The following is a 16,921-nucleotide window of genomic DNA, read 5'->3' as shown; positions in this document are numbered from 1 at the left end:
TTACAGTGATGCTAAAAAGTCTTCAGGTCCTCCAGTTTTTCCTCAGGTCTCCCATTCCACTTTTCAGGTGGAGGGGCTTTCCTGAGATAGGGCTACTTGAAGTAGGCTGCAGAAAGCAAAATCAGGGAGATAATCTTTTGTAGTGGACACAAATGGGGGGGGGGTTTGCTAATATATATGTTTGGGTATGTGAGAAGAGATGGGGAAGAAAGACCAAGAAAATGTCACTATTTCAACTGTCAGAACAGAGAGAATGAGAGAGAGAATGAGAGAGAGAGAGAGAGAGAGAGATTCACCAAGATCTGGTTGGACCAATTTTCAGGAAGGTATTAATGCATTTTTGAAGAGTAGTCTGTTTAAAAACAAAAACAAAAAATGTCATGGAGTTGGATGAGAAGCACAAACAAGGACCAAATAAGAAAACCAAATCATATAAAATTCCCCCCCCCTCCTGTATTTTTTTCCTCAGTGAATATGAGGTGTTCTGAAAACTGCAAGTATCTGAAAGAGGAAGGGTCAACCAGCTTCTTTTCAAGGTGGATGGCTCTGTTAGACAGGCATTTCTCTCCCCCCCCCTTTTCATTGGAGTGCTTTAGATTTTAGTTTCTGGATGCTGAAATAAAGATTCTTACCTTGAATGGTGAGCAGGCAGAAAGGAAAATATTTATGGCCTGAGAGAAAAAAATATTTACAAACTGATACGATAAGCACCACTGAGTTCAGTGGTTCTTAGTCTCAAGTAAGTATGTATAGGATTTGCAATCTTAAGGGAACAATCCAAATGCAGTTCAGGTCAGTGGAGGGTTTTGTTGCTATCTTTCAGTGACAGCACTCTGACTTCGTTGTTATGGAATTTTTAATTTATTTGTTTAGATAAATTTCTCTTGATTTCACTGAATTCCTTCTTGATAAATGAATCTCACCTAATCTGTCAGTGAAAGATTAATGAGTTGATGGAGGAAAAACTGGTTTGTTTTCTAGTGAAGGATTAGTGGGAAAATAAAATGAGTTGCATTTAATTTAGAAAATTAAAATAGATCTTGAGGAAAATACAGACAAATGTTTTAGGGTTTTTCACAACAGAATTTCTAGTTTAATTGCTAAAACAATAAGATTTGAACAGCACTACTACAGCTTTAAAATGAACTCATAAGTTAGAGGGCAATCAAAGAAACCAGCCATCAAACTAATTCTCATTGTAATATAGAGCTGAATCTCCCCTAAGACAATCTTTTCAGGGTGGTGTTGTAGGATTGATAGTAGAATCACACACTTGCTTTGCAAAAATAAATTTGTCAGATTTCTAGAATTCTTCTACTCAACAAGTGGCTTGCTGGTCTTCCTTTTTGGACCACGCTAATTTGAAAAATGTCACCATGGTCCCAGTAAAAATAAAATATTTTAAAGTTTGTTTTCTGTTTTTATCTTTACTGAAAGGATTTCTTTCATTCAGAAGCAATTGAGAAAACTAACAGACATCCAACCTAAGAGATTGGTTAAACTCAGGAACCAGCTAGAAATAAATTTGTAGAAATGGTTTCAATTTCTGTATATCTGAGGCTGTGACGTGTGTACGCAGCAGATATTATACGCTGAATTTTATTGCTTCTTCCATTGTCCACACCTGCCCTGAATTGTATTTCATAAGTTGTACAGGATGTATTTTAGTCAAAATTGCAGACTCTTAAGATATTCTATGAGACCTATTTTGCTTTAAAACTCTATTTTCCCCCTCTCTCTTGATTTTCAGACGTTTCTTAGCATTCAGTCTGCCATCTTTAGAAGTCCTTTGAATGATTTAGTTTGTTTAGGAGGAATAAATACACCGAGGAATAAGGAACAGTTTTGCTTTTTGTTGATAGGCAAATATAGGGATTAATTTGTTAGGCTTATTTAAGCATTTTAGTAAGAATGGAGATACACATGCACAAGTAGACTAGTTCATTGAAAGCCAGATTATTGTGTGTCTCTTCTAGTTACATGGACCTGTGAGTTGAAGAAAGGCTGTTCAAAAAATGAATTTTGTCCAGGTAAAGGAGGCCAAATTTTTCATGTCATTGGCTCTAGTTGGTACATTCACCCTCCCTTATCAGAATGAAGTGGGTTTGAAGTTTGTTCCATTAGTTTAACTCAACACATACAAGGCTTTTCTTTTCTGTTTTCTATTGAGATTGCTCTGCACTCTCTTGTTTGTTGTTACAAAATACTCTCCAAAATAAACTTCCTCGTTTTCAGTTGAAGTCACATTGGTGGTGATCAGTAGCTTGCCTTGACAGCTAGGAGGCGCTCATAGCCTGTCTGATAGAGATTTTGAGTTTCCCAGCATCTGTGAAGGCAAGGCAATAATAGAGAGGAGTCGGGTTTCCATCCTTGCCTACAAAATGTTTTAGGTGTAAAGTTGTGGTATTGATTTTCATGCCGAGATCTGTATAGTACAAGATGAGAGAGATTGCAAGTTAGATAAATCTATTTTCTAAGCAAATTATGACTGATTAAACAACTCTGGCAAGATGGATGTTTTTAAATTAAAATTAGCTTTTAAAAGTGTCTTTTACTGTTAGTAGCTTGTTATTTTCTCAGTTCTAAGTTGCTTGATCTAAAGCAAAGAGCAAGTCATTCACAGATTTAGCGTATGTACTGGTATATATTTATGCACAACGAATAATTTGCCTTTTGTACACATTTTACTTGTGCATGGAACAGGATTATTTTTTAACAATAAAAAAGATAAGTGAGATTAAATTGTTAAGAATTACAGAGTGTATTTATATGTCAATATGTACACATTTTCTGAGTAAAATCATAGATGCACATTGTGAGCAACATAAATACCTCGGCCAAACTAAAAACTTTTAAAAGCTATATGTTTAGTGGTGGGGGAAGGGAATTGTATATCAACTCAGATTTCGGCTCAGTTTTGAGCAGATGTTCATGTCTATCACTTCATTAGAACAATAGTAAACAAATTGATATATATAAAGGTGAATGTTTAAGGTAACCAGATCTTATAAAGACTGCACTAGTCCATGGTATACTTGTTCATAATTGATAGCTGCATACTGTTGGATTCGTCTGGCACATATATTTTATTCAAGTTACTTTAGAGAAACCATAGTTATCAAATGTATTTGAATATTCCGTGTAGTTTTAATTATCATGACTGAATGTTATGGAGTCATGCAAGTTTATTTTCATTGCTTTACCTTTGTTAGAATAATATATAATGTTAGAATAATATCGAGGTTTTACTTGAAAAAACAGATTAACATAAACAGCATAAAAAGTTACTTTGACAGCATGTAAGTATAGAATTGTGCTTGTGATTCACGAGATTCCCCTGACCAGCTTTGTAGGAATCTTTTGAATACTATCTTGCTGAAATTTATATCATATGAGTTATAAAAAGAGAATCCAGAGATCCAATTTTACCAGAAGAAAGGTTTGTAGAAGAAGTTTGTTAGGATCGGGTTTTGTTAACTCTTCTGCAAATTTTTCTCTCATATCAGGACACAATCTATGGGTAGATATTCTCCATTGATGGTGTAAAGGCCCTATTTGAACTTTCAAAGAGAAATAAAATCAGACAAAAGAGTAGATCTGTCATTTACTATATATGAGAACCCTTCATTCTCAGCTAGACAGGGCCTGCAATTTATCTAATCATTTCTTCACTTCATTTAGTGTTCCCATCCAGTTTCTTGGAAGCATAGAGACAGCAGGCATCTTATTGGACTAACTTGGAAATGAAGTGATGAGAAAGTCTCTTCCCTGCCTAACATCCACTCACATCCCCAGAATATATGTAGCCTCTAGAAACCCTCAAATTTTGTCCCTAATAGCTTGTTTCAATCTTTGGATTTTAAAAACTTTTCACAGTAATAAAGGCATCACCAATAATATTCCACACTTGTGAAAATACTTGTTATGCCCAGCCTGTTCTCTTATTTTGTTTCTGAATATTCTTCTTGCCTGCTTTTTTATGTGTATTACTCGAATTTAGTTGAAGTTAAAAGCAGTGGATAAGATTAAGAACATCTGATTTAAGAAAATCATACAGATGCATTTTTACTAAGATGGTCTCACTATATTGGTGAGACCTTAAAATTAAGTTTTCATCAGATTATGGGTTGAGGCGTCATTTGGGTTTGTGTGATTTAAGGATGCCGGAGAAATCACCCCCAAAGCAGTTCTAATCTAGACAGATAAAGAGGTAGGACACAATACATTTGCATTTGTGCCGTTTCAATTTATTTCAGAGATTTTATGTTGAAAAATTATTTGGTTATATAATCTTGAAAAGCATCGTTTGGCTTGTGCATGACTTTAGTGCATTTAGCACAGTTCACAAGAAGTGGGTATATTGTTATGAATATAACTGCATAACGATCTAGGGGAAATGTGCTTAAACAGACTGGGCATTATTGATATGTAAAGAAATCTAGCAGCTATTAAGAGGATACACACTTTTCTTGTTTCTGCTTAATTAGTGTTATAAAATGCCCTTCTCAGCAACATTTGCATTTGTTCTGTCCTTCCACTTTATTTTGGAAAAGTACCCTTTCAGTCAACTAAGTTTCAACTGTATATTAGGGATTTTGAATTTTTTTTGTTCTTCTGTAAGAACATACATTCAAAAATGTAAAAATAGAATTGAAAACAGATAAAAGAAAGATACATTTCTTGCAGCATAGACATACTGGGGAAGAATAATCAGTGGTCATGGGCATAATGCAGGAATATAATTTTCTGGCAAAAGAGGTATTTGGGAGTTTCATTAAGGGTATGACATTCATAAGAAATGGCTTAAAGGTTTCTACAAATATATTTAGTTTTCCATTTGCAACATTTTTGAATGCAGAAAATTTCTTGGAAAGATCTAGTGATTGTTTTGTAAGTGCTTAAATGCTTGTTGGGAATAGTGTGAACTTGTGTGGTACAGTAATAATGTATTGTAGGAATGTATGTGATTGCACATAAAGCATCACCTCTACTTCATTTCTTTTAATGCCTCTGGAATAATCTGACAAAATTTATTGAGTGTTACAACACCCAAAACCTCTGTATAACTTGAAAAATAACACAAATATAATAGGGTGTAAGTAATGACGATGAACTACAATTCTCTTGAAAAAGACCCCCATCTTTTGTGGTGGACATTTGACGAAGATGCTACCTGTTTTCAATCCACTTTGTTTCACTTGTTATCTATATATTGCTATAAATTTATAGTGTAGAAAGTCTGTTCTACTATAGCCAAAAAGTACAAAAATTCTTTGGATGGACACTCTCTCTCTCTCCCCATTCATATATTTGGTTTTAACTAAAACAAATCCATTTACACAGGCACAAAGGAAGCTTTTTATCACAATCATATCATCTCAGTCCCTGATTTATTTGTAAAGATTTACGGCTTTTATGGTCTGTACAAGGACCTATGTATTTTAGCCTCTCAATTGTAATAAATCTTTTTTTTCTTCCTTCTGCATCTTGAATAGCTAGTTCATTTAGCAAAATATGCAGATATTCATGTAGGTTTTATTTAAATTAGGGAAGCAGAGTCATTTTTCAAGAAAGAAATTGAGAAAAGCAGACCAGGGTAACACCAAGTGTTCCAGAAGTTGATATAACCTATTGTTCTATACAATTATAACCACCACTTTGCAAGTTTTTAAGTGGTCACTATGAGACTTTGATTCTGTTGGAATAATTAAACTTGTACTATAATAATTTTATTTCTTATCCTCCCCATTCCAAATCAAACTTGTGACTGGGTTAACTTGTTCTCTTAAGCCAAAGGGAAGTTCTGCAAAATGTGTACAGAAAAGGGTTTAGAAACTCATAGCCGTGTGAGTGCCATTTGCATAAATTAATTCCAAATGAGCAATTCCAAGCAGTTTAAGCAATTCTGCTTTAAAAAATCCTGGTTAATGCTGGTTCCTCCATAGTAATTGGAAATCATTCACATCTAGAGCTTGATCAGTAGTTTTGCAAAGCAGCCCAGTATAAATATGTGTATGTATGTACCTGTATGTGCCTACCAAGGCAGTCTCCTATCTTTGAGTCCTAAACAGAACTCGAACTGCTTCTCCTTGTCTTATAGTAATAGTGTCAGTGGCCAAGACTGAAGGACAAGCGGGTTATGGAAATCTTCCCAAAAGCTGCCCTGTACATGTCATTTTAAAAAGTAGATTTCAGATGTTTTGTATTCTCATTTCTACCAAATGTGAATACTTTAAGAAGGTGGAACAGAAACTATTCACGTTATATATGTATACCATTCATATTTGTAAAGCCTGCCAACCAACAAAGATAGGCAAATTACATCTATATGCCTGGCCATATCTACATCTGAAACCTATCTGAATCGAAAGGATTGTTGCAGTCCAACTTAATTAACATTGCATAAAATGCTTCCGAGTTGCAATTTTATACTCATTTAGTAGGAATTCACCTTGCTTTGTGGCTCTTGCTTCTGAGCAAAAATATACTCTTAGACCTCTTACAAGTAGATTTATGGGACTCTATGAGTTTGCTGACTTGCAAATTGTGGTTGTGATGAGCCATTTTACATCATCAGATTAGTTTTGTTTTATTCACCCTTCATATTGGTCTGCAGGAAATGCCATTTCTCTTCTTTTCTTTTATGCTGATTTTATATGGAAACCAATATGCAGGTATATGAAAAAAGTGTAACTTTTTCCCCTAAAGGGAAAACAAAATGTGTAGACTGTTACAGTGACAAAGTTTAGATTGAGACTAATCTGCAAACAAAATTACAAATAATTGGGATGATTAGCAGATAATGTTTTCCATGAATTGAGGATATTTATTTTAGCATCTTCAGAATCTTCACTGAGTGACTAATCCAGGTTTTTATGTGCCACTGTATAATTCTAATAGGTGTATAGGCATAGTGGTATGTCTATGCACCCATTAGCAGTTTAAATGAGAGTTTATGAGCAGAATCTCAAGATGAAAGCAATTTTCTTGGTGGATGTCTGGACATAGTTTTCAAATACAAAGCTTCTAATTTTTTCATGTTATCAAAATCCTTAAATTCTGGGTGCTGTGCCTGGGAAAACGCGGGAGTGCATAGAGTTCCTTTGAGGGGAAAAATATGGAGCTTGTTGGATATTCCTCTGAAATTAGGATTTCCCTGCAGAGCGGTGCAGCTGGCAAATGCTGCTTGATTCATCAATACATCATTACAAAGAGCAGCCAGATATAGTTAATCTACAGTCTGCTCATCTGGGTCTGCAGAGATTTACATCGTAACCAACATTACGATACCTATGATGCTTGTAGCACCTGCTTAACACCTAAGCAGCACGTAGTATCAGCACCATTTCTATTGGCTTCTGGCTCTGAGAAAGTTGTGATGTTGCACAACTTGATGTTCTTATCGGCAAGCATGGAAGAGAGAGCATTATTATTTGCCATTAATTTTTAAAGAAGAGCAGAATGATGGATTCTTTTAAGAATTCCTAAAAATCCATTATTCAACTCCATCTTTTTTACTATAAAAAAGTAAGTATTTTTTTTTCTCCATTATAGGTGATAAGATTAGAAAAAAAGAGTATTAGATGTTCAACTATTTCCCCTCTCCTTTAAAAAGTTTACAGTTCTGTAAAAAAATAAAGTATTTTGAAATAAAATCTGATCTCAAGAGAGCTCTTTGCAAATTACATTTTAAGAATAAAAATTTGACCACACAGATGTGAGCACATAGTTACATTGTGAAATAACTGACTGTTGTCTGATGACTGCATAGAGGCAGACTTGGTTTTGTTTTTGCACAATGTGTCAATTGGTACAGGAAGTCATCATCCACCATTAAAGGGTTCATTTTGCTGTTTTCATGAAAAGTATGGAGATCGTAAAAACAGGCAAATAGATTTAGCACACATTTTTACTCATAACAGCAAACAATGTGGCATGCATATTATGCATGCAGCATTATTAATTTACTCACTGGCTATACCAATGCATTTAATTCAGCTATAAATCATAAAAAAGAAGAAGAAAAAATCCCCCAGACATCTTGATTCAAAGTGAGCAGCAACCAAAAAGTTTGCATTTGCGTCTGATTGTTACTTGATTCATATCTAATACCTTTCTTTTTACAACCCTGTAATACTGCTCCTAAACTGATTTCTTTCTCTTCTGCAAGCAAGAAATCTTATCTATTAATGTGTAGTCCATTGTATCTTCAATTGCCCAACTGTAAATATGTTAACATTACTGAAAGAAAAGGGTTAGTGGAGCTGGTTTGCAGCCCCCCCCCATGAAGAATGGAGTAACTATTAAGCCACTTAACTATGCTATGCTTCAGTCAGATGGAATGAAAACCTTTTGATGCTACAATTGTGTTGGGAGAAAACATACACTTTGGAATGGGAAACAGTTAGTTTTGACAGGCTGTGTTACCCAGGTTTAATGAAGACAAGTCCTTTTAATTTAATAGCATCTGGCCTGTTTGATTTTTAAAGATATTTTACATGATTGTTATAATTCTAATATCTTGATTTTTTAAAAAAAAATAAATAAATCTCTTAATTATAGAACATTATTATCCTAAGTGTAGATATATAGGGTCTCCAAATTTACAGAATTAAATTTAAGTTCAATTGAATTTAGGAACAGAAAATAGGTTTTGAATGTGTGCCTTGGTGGATATATTCAAACAATGTGGTTGAAGGTTTGGATTGTTAAGCTGTCTTAATTCCTTTTGTGTGTTTGTGTACAAGTGTGTGTGGGGGGGGAGTGTGTGTGTGTGTGTGTGTGTGAAGAAGAATCAGTGATTTTGCTCTGTCTTGGTAATGGATTTGTCAGAACCTAATGTTTATTGTCATTTTTGAATTCATGAATGTAGCTTGGAAGAGCTAAGGCAAACATAGTCTAAAACTGTAAAAGGTCTTATTCATTACCATTCCAGAGCTTGGATTACTGGCCTTGGCTGATTTTTTTCTATGGAAGTTCCATTGAAGTTAATTGTTTTTTTTTTTAGGAGGGGTGTCTTGTGGATCAAGCCCCTTCTGTGCTTAGATGGGTGACTCAGACTGAATTAACTGCTTTTAGATGAGACCATAAAACCTTGAAACAAAAACAGGTTTACATCTCTATTTCTACACGAACCCATACTGAACTGTACTACATTTGCTTTTTTCTTTTTTTAATGAATAAATGGCCAGTTAAAAAAATGTCATCATGTTTTCATTTAATTTATGCATGGAAAAACTTCAAGTTCTCATCAGATTCTTATCACAGATGTTCATATTTTTCTTGACTAATGTGGGTAATGTACATACGCGTATATACTATGTGTGTGTCAGGGTATAAAATTACATACTTGCTATATATTTTCTACATATTAGGTTTCATTAGATAGTAGGCTGCTTCTTAGGCTTCCTTTATTGTTTCACCAATATATTGATAACTAACAATGAACTTTTTTTAGTTCTGTAATGATTAGTTGCAATGCATGTTTTTTCTTTTATTGCTATTTTTAGTTGATTTTTCTTAATTCTGTTTCAACATAAAATACAATTCTGTGAGTTAATTTTTTAACCAATATTACTGAAGAAAGACCCTACTTACTCTGGAGTATATCTATCAACATTACTTATACCTGCTCCAGATAATTTAATCTGCAATAATACTGCAATTCTATACTTGGTTCCCTGGGAATAAGCCTCCTTAAATTCAACAAAGCTTACTTGTATGTAGATATATATAGGACTGCACTATTCCACTTATCAGCATAGCTTTCTGTCTGGGTTATTAAATTTAATCAGAATTAAAATGACTGTTTAAATAACTTCTACTGATTTCTTTGAAAACAGCAATGATAATTTGAGAGAGAACTTTGCGCAAGGAGGAAATATAAAGCTGATTTTCTAAAATGTGATAGCTTCAGAGAATGAAAAATTACTGTGTTTGTGTATTGTGCACACCATTTACTTGGGTGAGAGTAAAGGGGAGAAGATTTAGATAAATGGGGACACACAGACTTACTAATCATGATGAGATTCTAATGAGACTCGCATAGCACAGGATGTCAAAATGTCCAAATAAAACGGGAAAATAGATGACTTTAAGAATGTTTGATTTCTAAATTGTCTTGCAAACTGAGGAAATTGATTTTTTTTCTTTAAAATATATTCAATCCTTTTTTAATAATAGTTTTTTTTTAATAAAAAAATCAGCTACTAGCAGTTGAAGGAGATTTTGAAATTTCAACCAATATGAGGTCTGGAAGGTTGGTTACTTTGAATTTTTCTACTCCCCTCTTGTTTGCTTTCCTTTTTTAATTTTTTTTTGAATGAGCAATATCTCCTACACCATAAAGTTAAGAAGCTTGAAAGCTCCCCTCTGATTCCATATTAAAACACATGCATAGCCTATTGTAATTTCAGCCACAGTGTTAAGGAAATGCCAAGACACGTTTTTTGAATTTTATCTATTTTCCGACTTCCACTCATTATGCTCCTTATTTGTGCCTAGGTTCATTTCTGGCTCTTCCAATCCCTTTACCTTATCTTCCTTTGTGTGTGCCTGTTTTAATATTTTGACACTCTGCTCCCACCTAATAGGAATTCTTTTTGAGAAAGGATGCATATGTTGTCTAAAGGAGTCTTTTCACAGCCCTCGGTTTTTCCTTTCCCTTTTGGCTCTAAAATTATGTATATGTAATTGGTAATTAAAGGTGCAAGCTCTCTTCAATATAAACAGTATTGCTCAATGTTAGATCATTAAAGGGAACAGAAGCACTAAATAATTACCTTTTGCATTGTGACAAACCGTTCGCACAGAAATCTACTCACTTCCCGCTCAGCACTAGGGTTATGATTACATTTTCACGATGGCAAAAGAGTCCTTTCATAAAATAAATTGGTAAATTAATTACGTTGCATTGTCTACCAGCCGCTTTTAAAGTAAACTTTGAGGAAAGGATGGAGGGAAAGTAATTAATGGGTTTCACACACCATGCATTATGCCTAGTGTTTGAGTTACCTAGTGGATTAATTTGGCTACAAGTAAGTACAGGAAACTCAGAAGCTTTCATGCATGCATCTCCTATTCCTTAGGCTGACTTCTTGTTCATCCACCTCCATTAATTGTAAAGAGAAAGCAGTTAGCGTGGGCTTAATCTGAAGTACTATGAATCCAACAAAGCCCAAGTTCTGATGCATTCAGTTATTTTCTTATGTACATACCTCCTATGTTTAAATGACAAAAATGCATTTGACTACATTCATGTACTAATTAGCAATATTTTTTTTCAAAACAGAAGTCAGATGCCTTTTGATCTAATTAAAACTGGGGATTAGCCTCCTGGTTAGATAGCTTCCCTTTTATTATTAGAAAACAAAAAAAAAATCCAAATAAAAATAAATAGCAGTTTTAAAAATGCTTAGGCAAATTTCCCATTTGGTTCAGGGATTGCAATTCAGAAGTATGACAAATGTTTTACATTGTCCTGCTGCTTTTAGATCTCCAGGAAATTTGGAAACAAATCACCAATGCCAGTATTTCCATGTGTTCGTTTTTTTCCCCTGCGGAGTTTCACTATTCCCTTCTCTTGATAAAACTTCAGTGGCTCATCTCTTTTATTTACATGTCATTAATTCACTGTGCATTGATCAGGCCAAATGATAAAATTCTTGTTTAGAGCAAAACCCTGCCAGTCATTGGGAACTGTGCCTGATCGGGGACCACATTTCGTGTGGTTTTGCAGTTAGCCTGCCTTGGAAATAAAAACAAAACAAAACAAAAGTTTATTGTTCCGTACTAATATCATGAATTAGCTACATTAAGATTGTCCCAAAATTCTAGTTATATTAAGTAATGAGAGGATGTCACACATAATAGTGTTGGCATCTAATAGATAATAACAATTAAAAATAACTATCAAAATGTTGAGCATTCTGAAGATTATTTATATAAATCAAATTTGAACAGTGCGGACCATGATGTGAATTGAATTGGAAAATTGACTCTCTCTCATTTAATTTTCAGCATTTTAAGATAATACTAATGGGCTGAAGTTGAGAAATGTTCTGAGCAAATTTCATTTTCTTTCAGTTAACAAGTGAATAGCATTATAATCTAACCAAATCAATTTGAGATGTTTTCTTCGATTTGTCTTTTGGTTCTTTAAAACCTCAATGTTGCCTACTGGTTTAACTGAAATAAAATAAAAATAAAAAAACCTTAAAGTTGCTCAGATCTGAACGTACAACAATTTTGTAAAAGAAACTGAAAGGGAGAAAAAAAGGGTTTGTGACATTACAGAATTGGGACCTTAAAATAAAAAAAAATGCTTGACATTAAGGTCTCCTGCTGAGCCAGGACTGTTAAGAGTTGAAAAAGATTCAAGTAGCCTACTAAACCTACTCAATTGAAAGCATAGTTTAGCTGTGAGGGTTTTCTGGAGAAAATTAAAGTCATTTTTAGAAAACCTTAACTGCGTGAAAGCCTGTTTGCATGGGTGTCATTTGAGAGACTGAATCCAGGGAGCCATTCATTCTGGACAAACCCCATGATCCATCCATAAACCAGTCTATAAGCTCAGTGTGCATTCTCAAAAGGGGCATTAAAAAAACCAGCCAGAGATTGCAGGTGTGGGATGGGTATATTTTCATTTTACCCTGAGCCATGTCACATTAAGGTGATTGTGTGGCCTGGCAAGTTGGGGTACCATTTCCCCCAGCCGAGCATTTAATAAATGTAGGGGATGGAACAAAGCGTGATTGGTGTGTTTTGGGTGTGGGATCAATTCCCTGCCTTTTTTCTTAAGGCAAATGGACATGTCGCTTTCTGCTGCTTGTAGACCTCAAGCTTGCTTTGTGGGTAGGGTTGAAAGAGACAGTCTTCCTGCTCAAGACAAGCCCAAGAACCTGTGACTGCCTTATGCTGCCTTCCAAGAGATTGCAGACATCAGGAACCACAGAAACTTGTTCTCTAAACTGGGTTTGGCAAATTTGTATAAATCTCCTTCAGGCATCATTGCTGTCACTTTCCTGGTACAATAGTGATTGAAAAATCCTGTCCCTGGAATGGCTTCCCTCTTGGGAAAGACAGGCTTACGATGCCAGGAATCAGAGGCAAAATAGCTCCTCCTCCTGTGGTCATCCTGGAAAGATGATGCATAAAACCACAATCAGATCAAACACATTTATATAAGATGCGTGTGGTGCCAAAAAACCTGCTTTCTGTAAGCACGATTTCTCCCTATATTTTTAATAAATCCTGTGAGATAATTAATTTCTCTGTGATGCACTGAGCACCGTTTCCATTCAAATTCATTTTGAACAGGTGCCTGCTTGTTGCCAAAGCTTTTCATGGTTATTTGACATGGCTAATGCTACCTTGTTAGGTTAATCAGCCTCTTCGCTATATTTGTAAGTCCAAAGTATTGCATATTCATTGCTTCCAATAGTCCTTGGAATGGTGGCCATGGAATGGGCCCAATTAAAAAATGTTTTGGAGGGTGAGTCTGTGAGTGGGTCACAAGAAGCTAGAAATATAGTAAAATTCCAAGAATATCACAGTAGAACAAGTTTAAACTTACAGCTTTTTTGAGAAAATTACACACTATATGATCATGATCAACAAATAGTTGAAAAATATCAGAAAATCAGTAATATAAAATATTTTCAATATCAATTTTTTAAAAATGGGCTTCCATAGTCATAGTTCAGTATTGTTTCTTGCTTTATAAAGAAAAAAAGATGATTGGTTAGAGTTACTTAACTGTTAGAACTTGATGTAAATCTGTTGCGCTGTTCAATGCATCCTACCAGTTTTGGAGGTAACAAACAGGTCTCTACTCTCCCCTGTTATTAATCCGCTATGGACTTTGATGGTTGATCCAGAAAAGCCTCATTAAATATGCTTATTATTTTGTTTTGCAGACAGACTTGATTGCAAAATGTACTCAGATCACTTGTGGAGACAAGCAGGGTGGGAAATAGATAAAAAATACAATTATATGAATATTTAAACCAATTGCTCTCAATTATTTTCCCTTCTTTTTTTCTTTTTCCCTTTCTCCTTGACCCTCACCTTTTTGGGGTTTCCGAATGAAGCAGAGGCTGACCACGTGGACACTGCCATCATCACCCATGAGGAAGAGAGCCTAGCACTAGGAGACCCAGTTGGGCTCAGCATTGCAGTGGGTGGAACAGACCCTGACCTATTAACCTGTGGACAGTGTCAGATGAACTTTCCCCTGGGAGACATCTTGGTTTTTATAGAGCACAAGAAGAAACAGTGCCATGGCGCTGGTGGTGCCTGCTATGAAAAGAACGTGGATAAGAGCAGTCCTCCCCCTCCATCACGCTCCGAGCTCAGGAAAGTGTCAGAGCCAGTGGAAATCGGGATCCAAGTCACACCCGATGAAGAAGACCGTGTTCTCATGCCTACAAAAGGAATTTGCCCCAAGCAAGAGAACATTGCAGGTACAGCATGTTTTACGTTCATTCATCTGCAGAGGTAGCCTTTCCTTGTCCCACCTCTTTTCTCTAAAAATGAGAGAGAGATTTCTTGACATAATGAAAAATGTAAGATTGCCCATGAGCACAGCACTGCATGAGGCCATAACAGACTTTAAGGATCCTCTTGATTCTAAACCTCAGAATCCAGTTGATCCCAGTTTGTAATGGGTTTAGTTGGATCCTTGGATTGTGGAGTGCCCTCTGCAGATCTGTTGTTTTGAGTGATAATGTTTAGTCCATGTTGTGTCAGATGTTCCATATAACAGGCTGTTATGATTCTCCAGTCTGAGAAATCAGATACTGTACTTTCAAGTCATCTCCTAATCCCATCTTTGCTTGCATTAAATAATTCATTGACTTTCTACTGATAATTCTCAGCTCTGTGGATTGACACTTAAGGAATAGGTACTTTCACATTTTGCAGATCAAAAATAAGACATTTTTTTAAAAAAATTAGAACACTTATTTGAACTTGCATATTTTTGCAATGAGAATGGTGTCATCATGATGATAGTTGGCTAATCTTTAGCTTTGAAAATATGGTAGCTAAAGGATACACATAATATTTTCAAAGGGTAGAGAGAATTTCAATAAAAAGCAGTGATGCATAATAAGGGATGAAGACATCACATATTTGGGCAGGTCAGTTACTACCTTTTTTTCTTTGGATTTCATGTGTCGGAGAGGTTTTTCTTTTCGTTCTTATAACCATGTTGAACCTACTTTAAGAAATATGGCAGAGTTTTTGTGCATTTCCTACCTCGAAATGGTGGAAATTGCCACTGATTTGGGGGAGTTAAGGTTTCCGAGAGGCTTGTTGAGAGCAGAAAAAATGTTGAGGGGCCGTATCTCATATCAGATTGCTCAGCACTGTTTGAAATTTTACAGAAGGCAGACTCCTCATAGCTTAGTACTGCTTAGCTATTTCTTTGGTAAATATCTGTACAGGCAGAAGAATATCAGGACTATATAAGAGGATAAGACTTTGTTGAATTTTAAAGTAGTTTAATAGAGATGCATTTAGTTTGTGTTTTCCAGAATCTATATGGAACAGTGGGAGAGCAGGGCAGTTGTTCAATGGGAATACAATATATTTCTGAAGAAAGGGATAGTTCAGTCCTACAAATATAAAACAAGGTTAATTTGCATAATCCTGCTCTTCTCCCTAGTCTGTTGTTCAGTATGTGTGTATGTATGTGTGCGCACAAACACATATATCTATTAAAAGAGCATAAAAATTAACACAAACTAATCCAGAATAAAGAAAACAAAGAAAAAGAAAAGAAAAGAAAAAAGACATAAGTGTACAAAGAAAAAAAAATAAAAAGAAAGTTTCTGATTTTTTTTGCAGAAAATATAAGTTTGATTGCAGTTACCTCTTACTGTATAATTTAAAAAGCCCACTGTTTTCTATTATCCATTTTTTCTAATCATTAAAATCACAACTCATAAGTTATTTTTTCCCCTGTTTCATTGCAAAAAAGTTTAAAAGGGTTTTCAGTCAGCCTTAAATGCATATATTGTCTTTTCTCTAATCAAGGAAGTCAATTTAGACATCTCTGCAAGTTTCATCATCGTCACCTATTGTAGTGAAATGTATAGTGGATAGTGTCTGTTATGGATAGTGTCAAACTTTTCCACACTTTGAGCGTATAGTATAACACTGCAGTTATATAAAACAAAGTTTCATGACTTTTTTCCTAGTTGTTTCTCCTTTAATCTCAAAAAAAAAGTCTTTGGTTTCTATTGTAAATTTGTGCTTAAAACTGAATTAGTGTATTTATTTGTATCCAATTTTTTTGGGCTTTTTTGCACGTCCACCATACATGATAAAATGTCCTACATGTTGTTCACACGTTGTTTTGGTTAGGCTGTTGTTCCGGTGGGATGGTATTGTGATTTTAAAATGAAGATTCTATAGGTTTTTACCCATGCATTGCTATTCTCTACCACATTCTTAGTTTTGCATTGCAGACAGAACAGTACAAAACTAAACAAGGAAGTAGCATGCTTCTGGCTTACCTAGAACTGATCTTATTGGTTTCATAGCCTTTAAACAGGCCTGCGACTTCTGATGTTTAGGTGTTCCAACATTTCTAAGAAAAAAAGAGTTGTATAAATAATTATGCATGCTTTGTTTCTGAAATTATTTTTTGCTAGTAAAGAATAAAATGAATGTGAACTTGTCTGAGGTCACAAGAACACAGTATTTTTATTTCTACAGTGTTTGGAATGTTCTTGTAAAAGTGCACAGGCATGTAGAGGCCTTCCTGAGACTGTTCAGAGAATGAGTGGCCTGCACTTAGCTCAGCAGATGACCACATTATTAAAGAGTCATCACAGCAGGGGTGTCAAACTGCCAGTCCGTGGACTGGTTGCATCAGTCGGAGGCCGTGCCCACCCCTGCTCCGGCAATGCGAAAA

The 16,921-nt window shown here is 35.1% G+C and overlaps 1 protein-coding gene across 1 annotated transcript in view; it reads left to right on the top strand.

Annotated features, from left to right (window-relative positions):
- Positions 1–16,921, top strand: part of LOC107291248 (B-cell lymphoma/leukemia 11B-like) — an 86,014-nt gene that overhangs the window by 2,894 nt on the left and 66,199 nt on the right. Inside the window, exon 2 of the mRNA XM_015820235.1 lies at positions 14,091–14,462. Within this exon, the coding sequence (XP_015675721.1) occupies positions 14,091–14,462 (372 nt within the window). The remainder of the gene's footprint in view (positions 1–14,090; positions 14,463–16,921) is intronic.

This window comes from Protobothrops mucrosquamatus, unplaced genomic scaffold (genome assembly GCF_001527695.2).
Source record: "Protobothrops mucrosquamatus isolate PMUCROS unplaced genomic scaffold, P.Mucros_1.0 scaffold_154, whole genome shotgun sequence".
NCBI classification, from domain to species: domain Eukaryota; kingdom Metazoa; phylum Chordata; class Lepidosauria; order Squamata; family Viperidae; genus Protobothrops; species Protobothrops mucrosquamatus.
The sequence above is the reverse complement of the archived record's forward strand: the minus strand, read 5'-3'. Positions and strand labels throughout refer to the sequence as shown.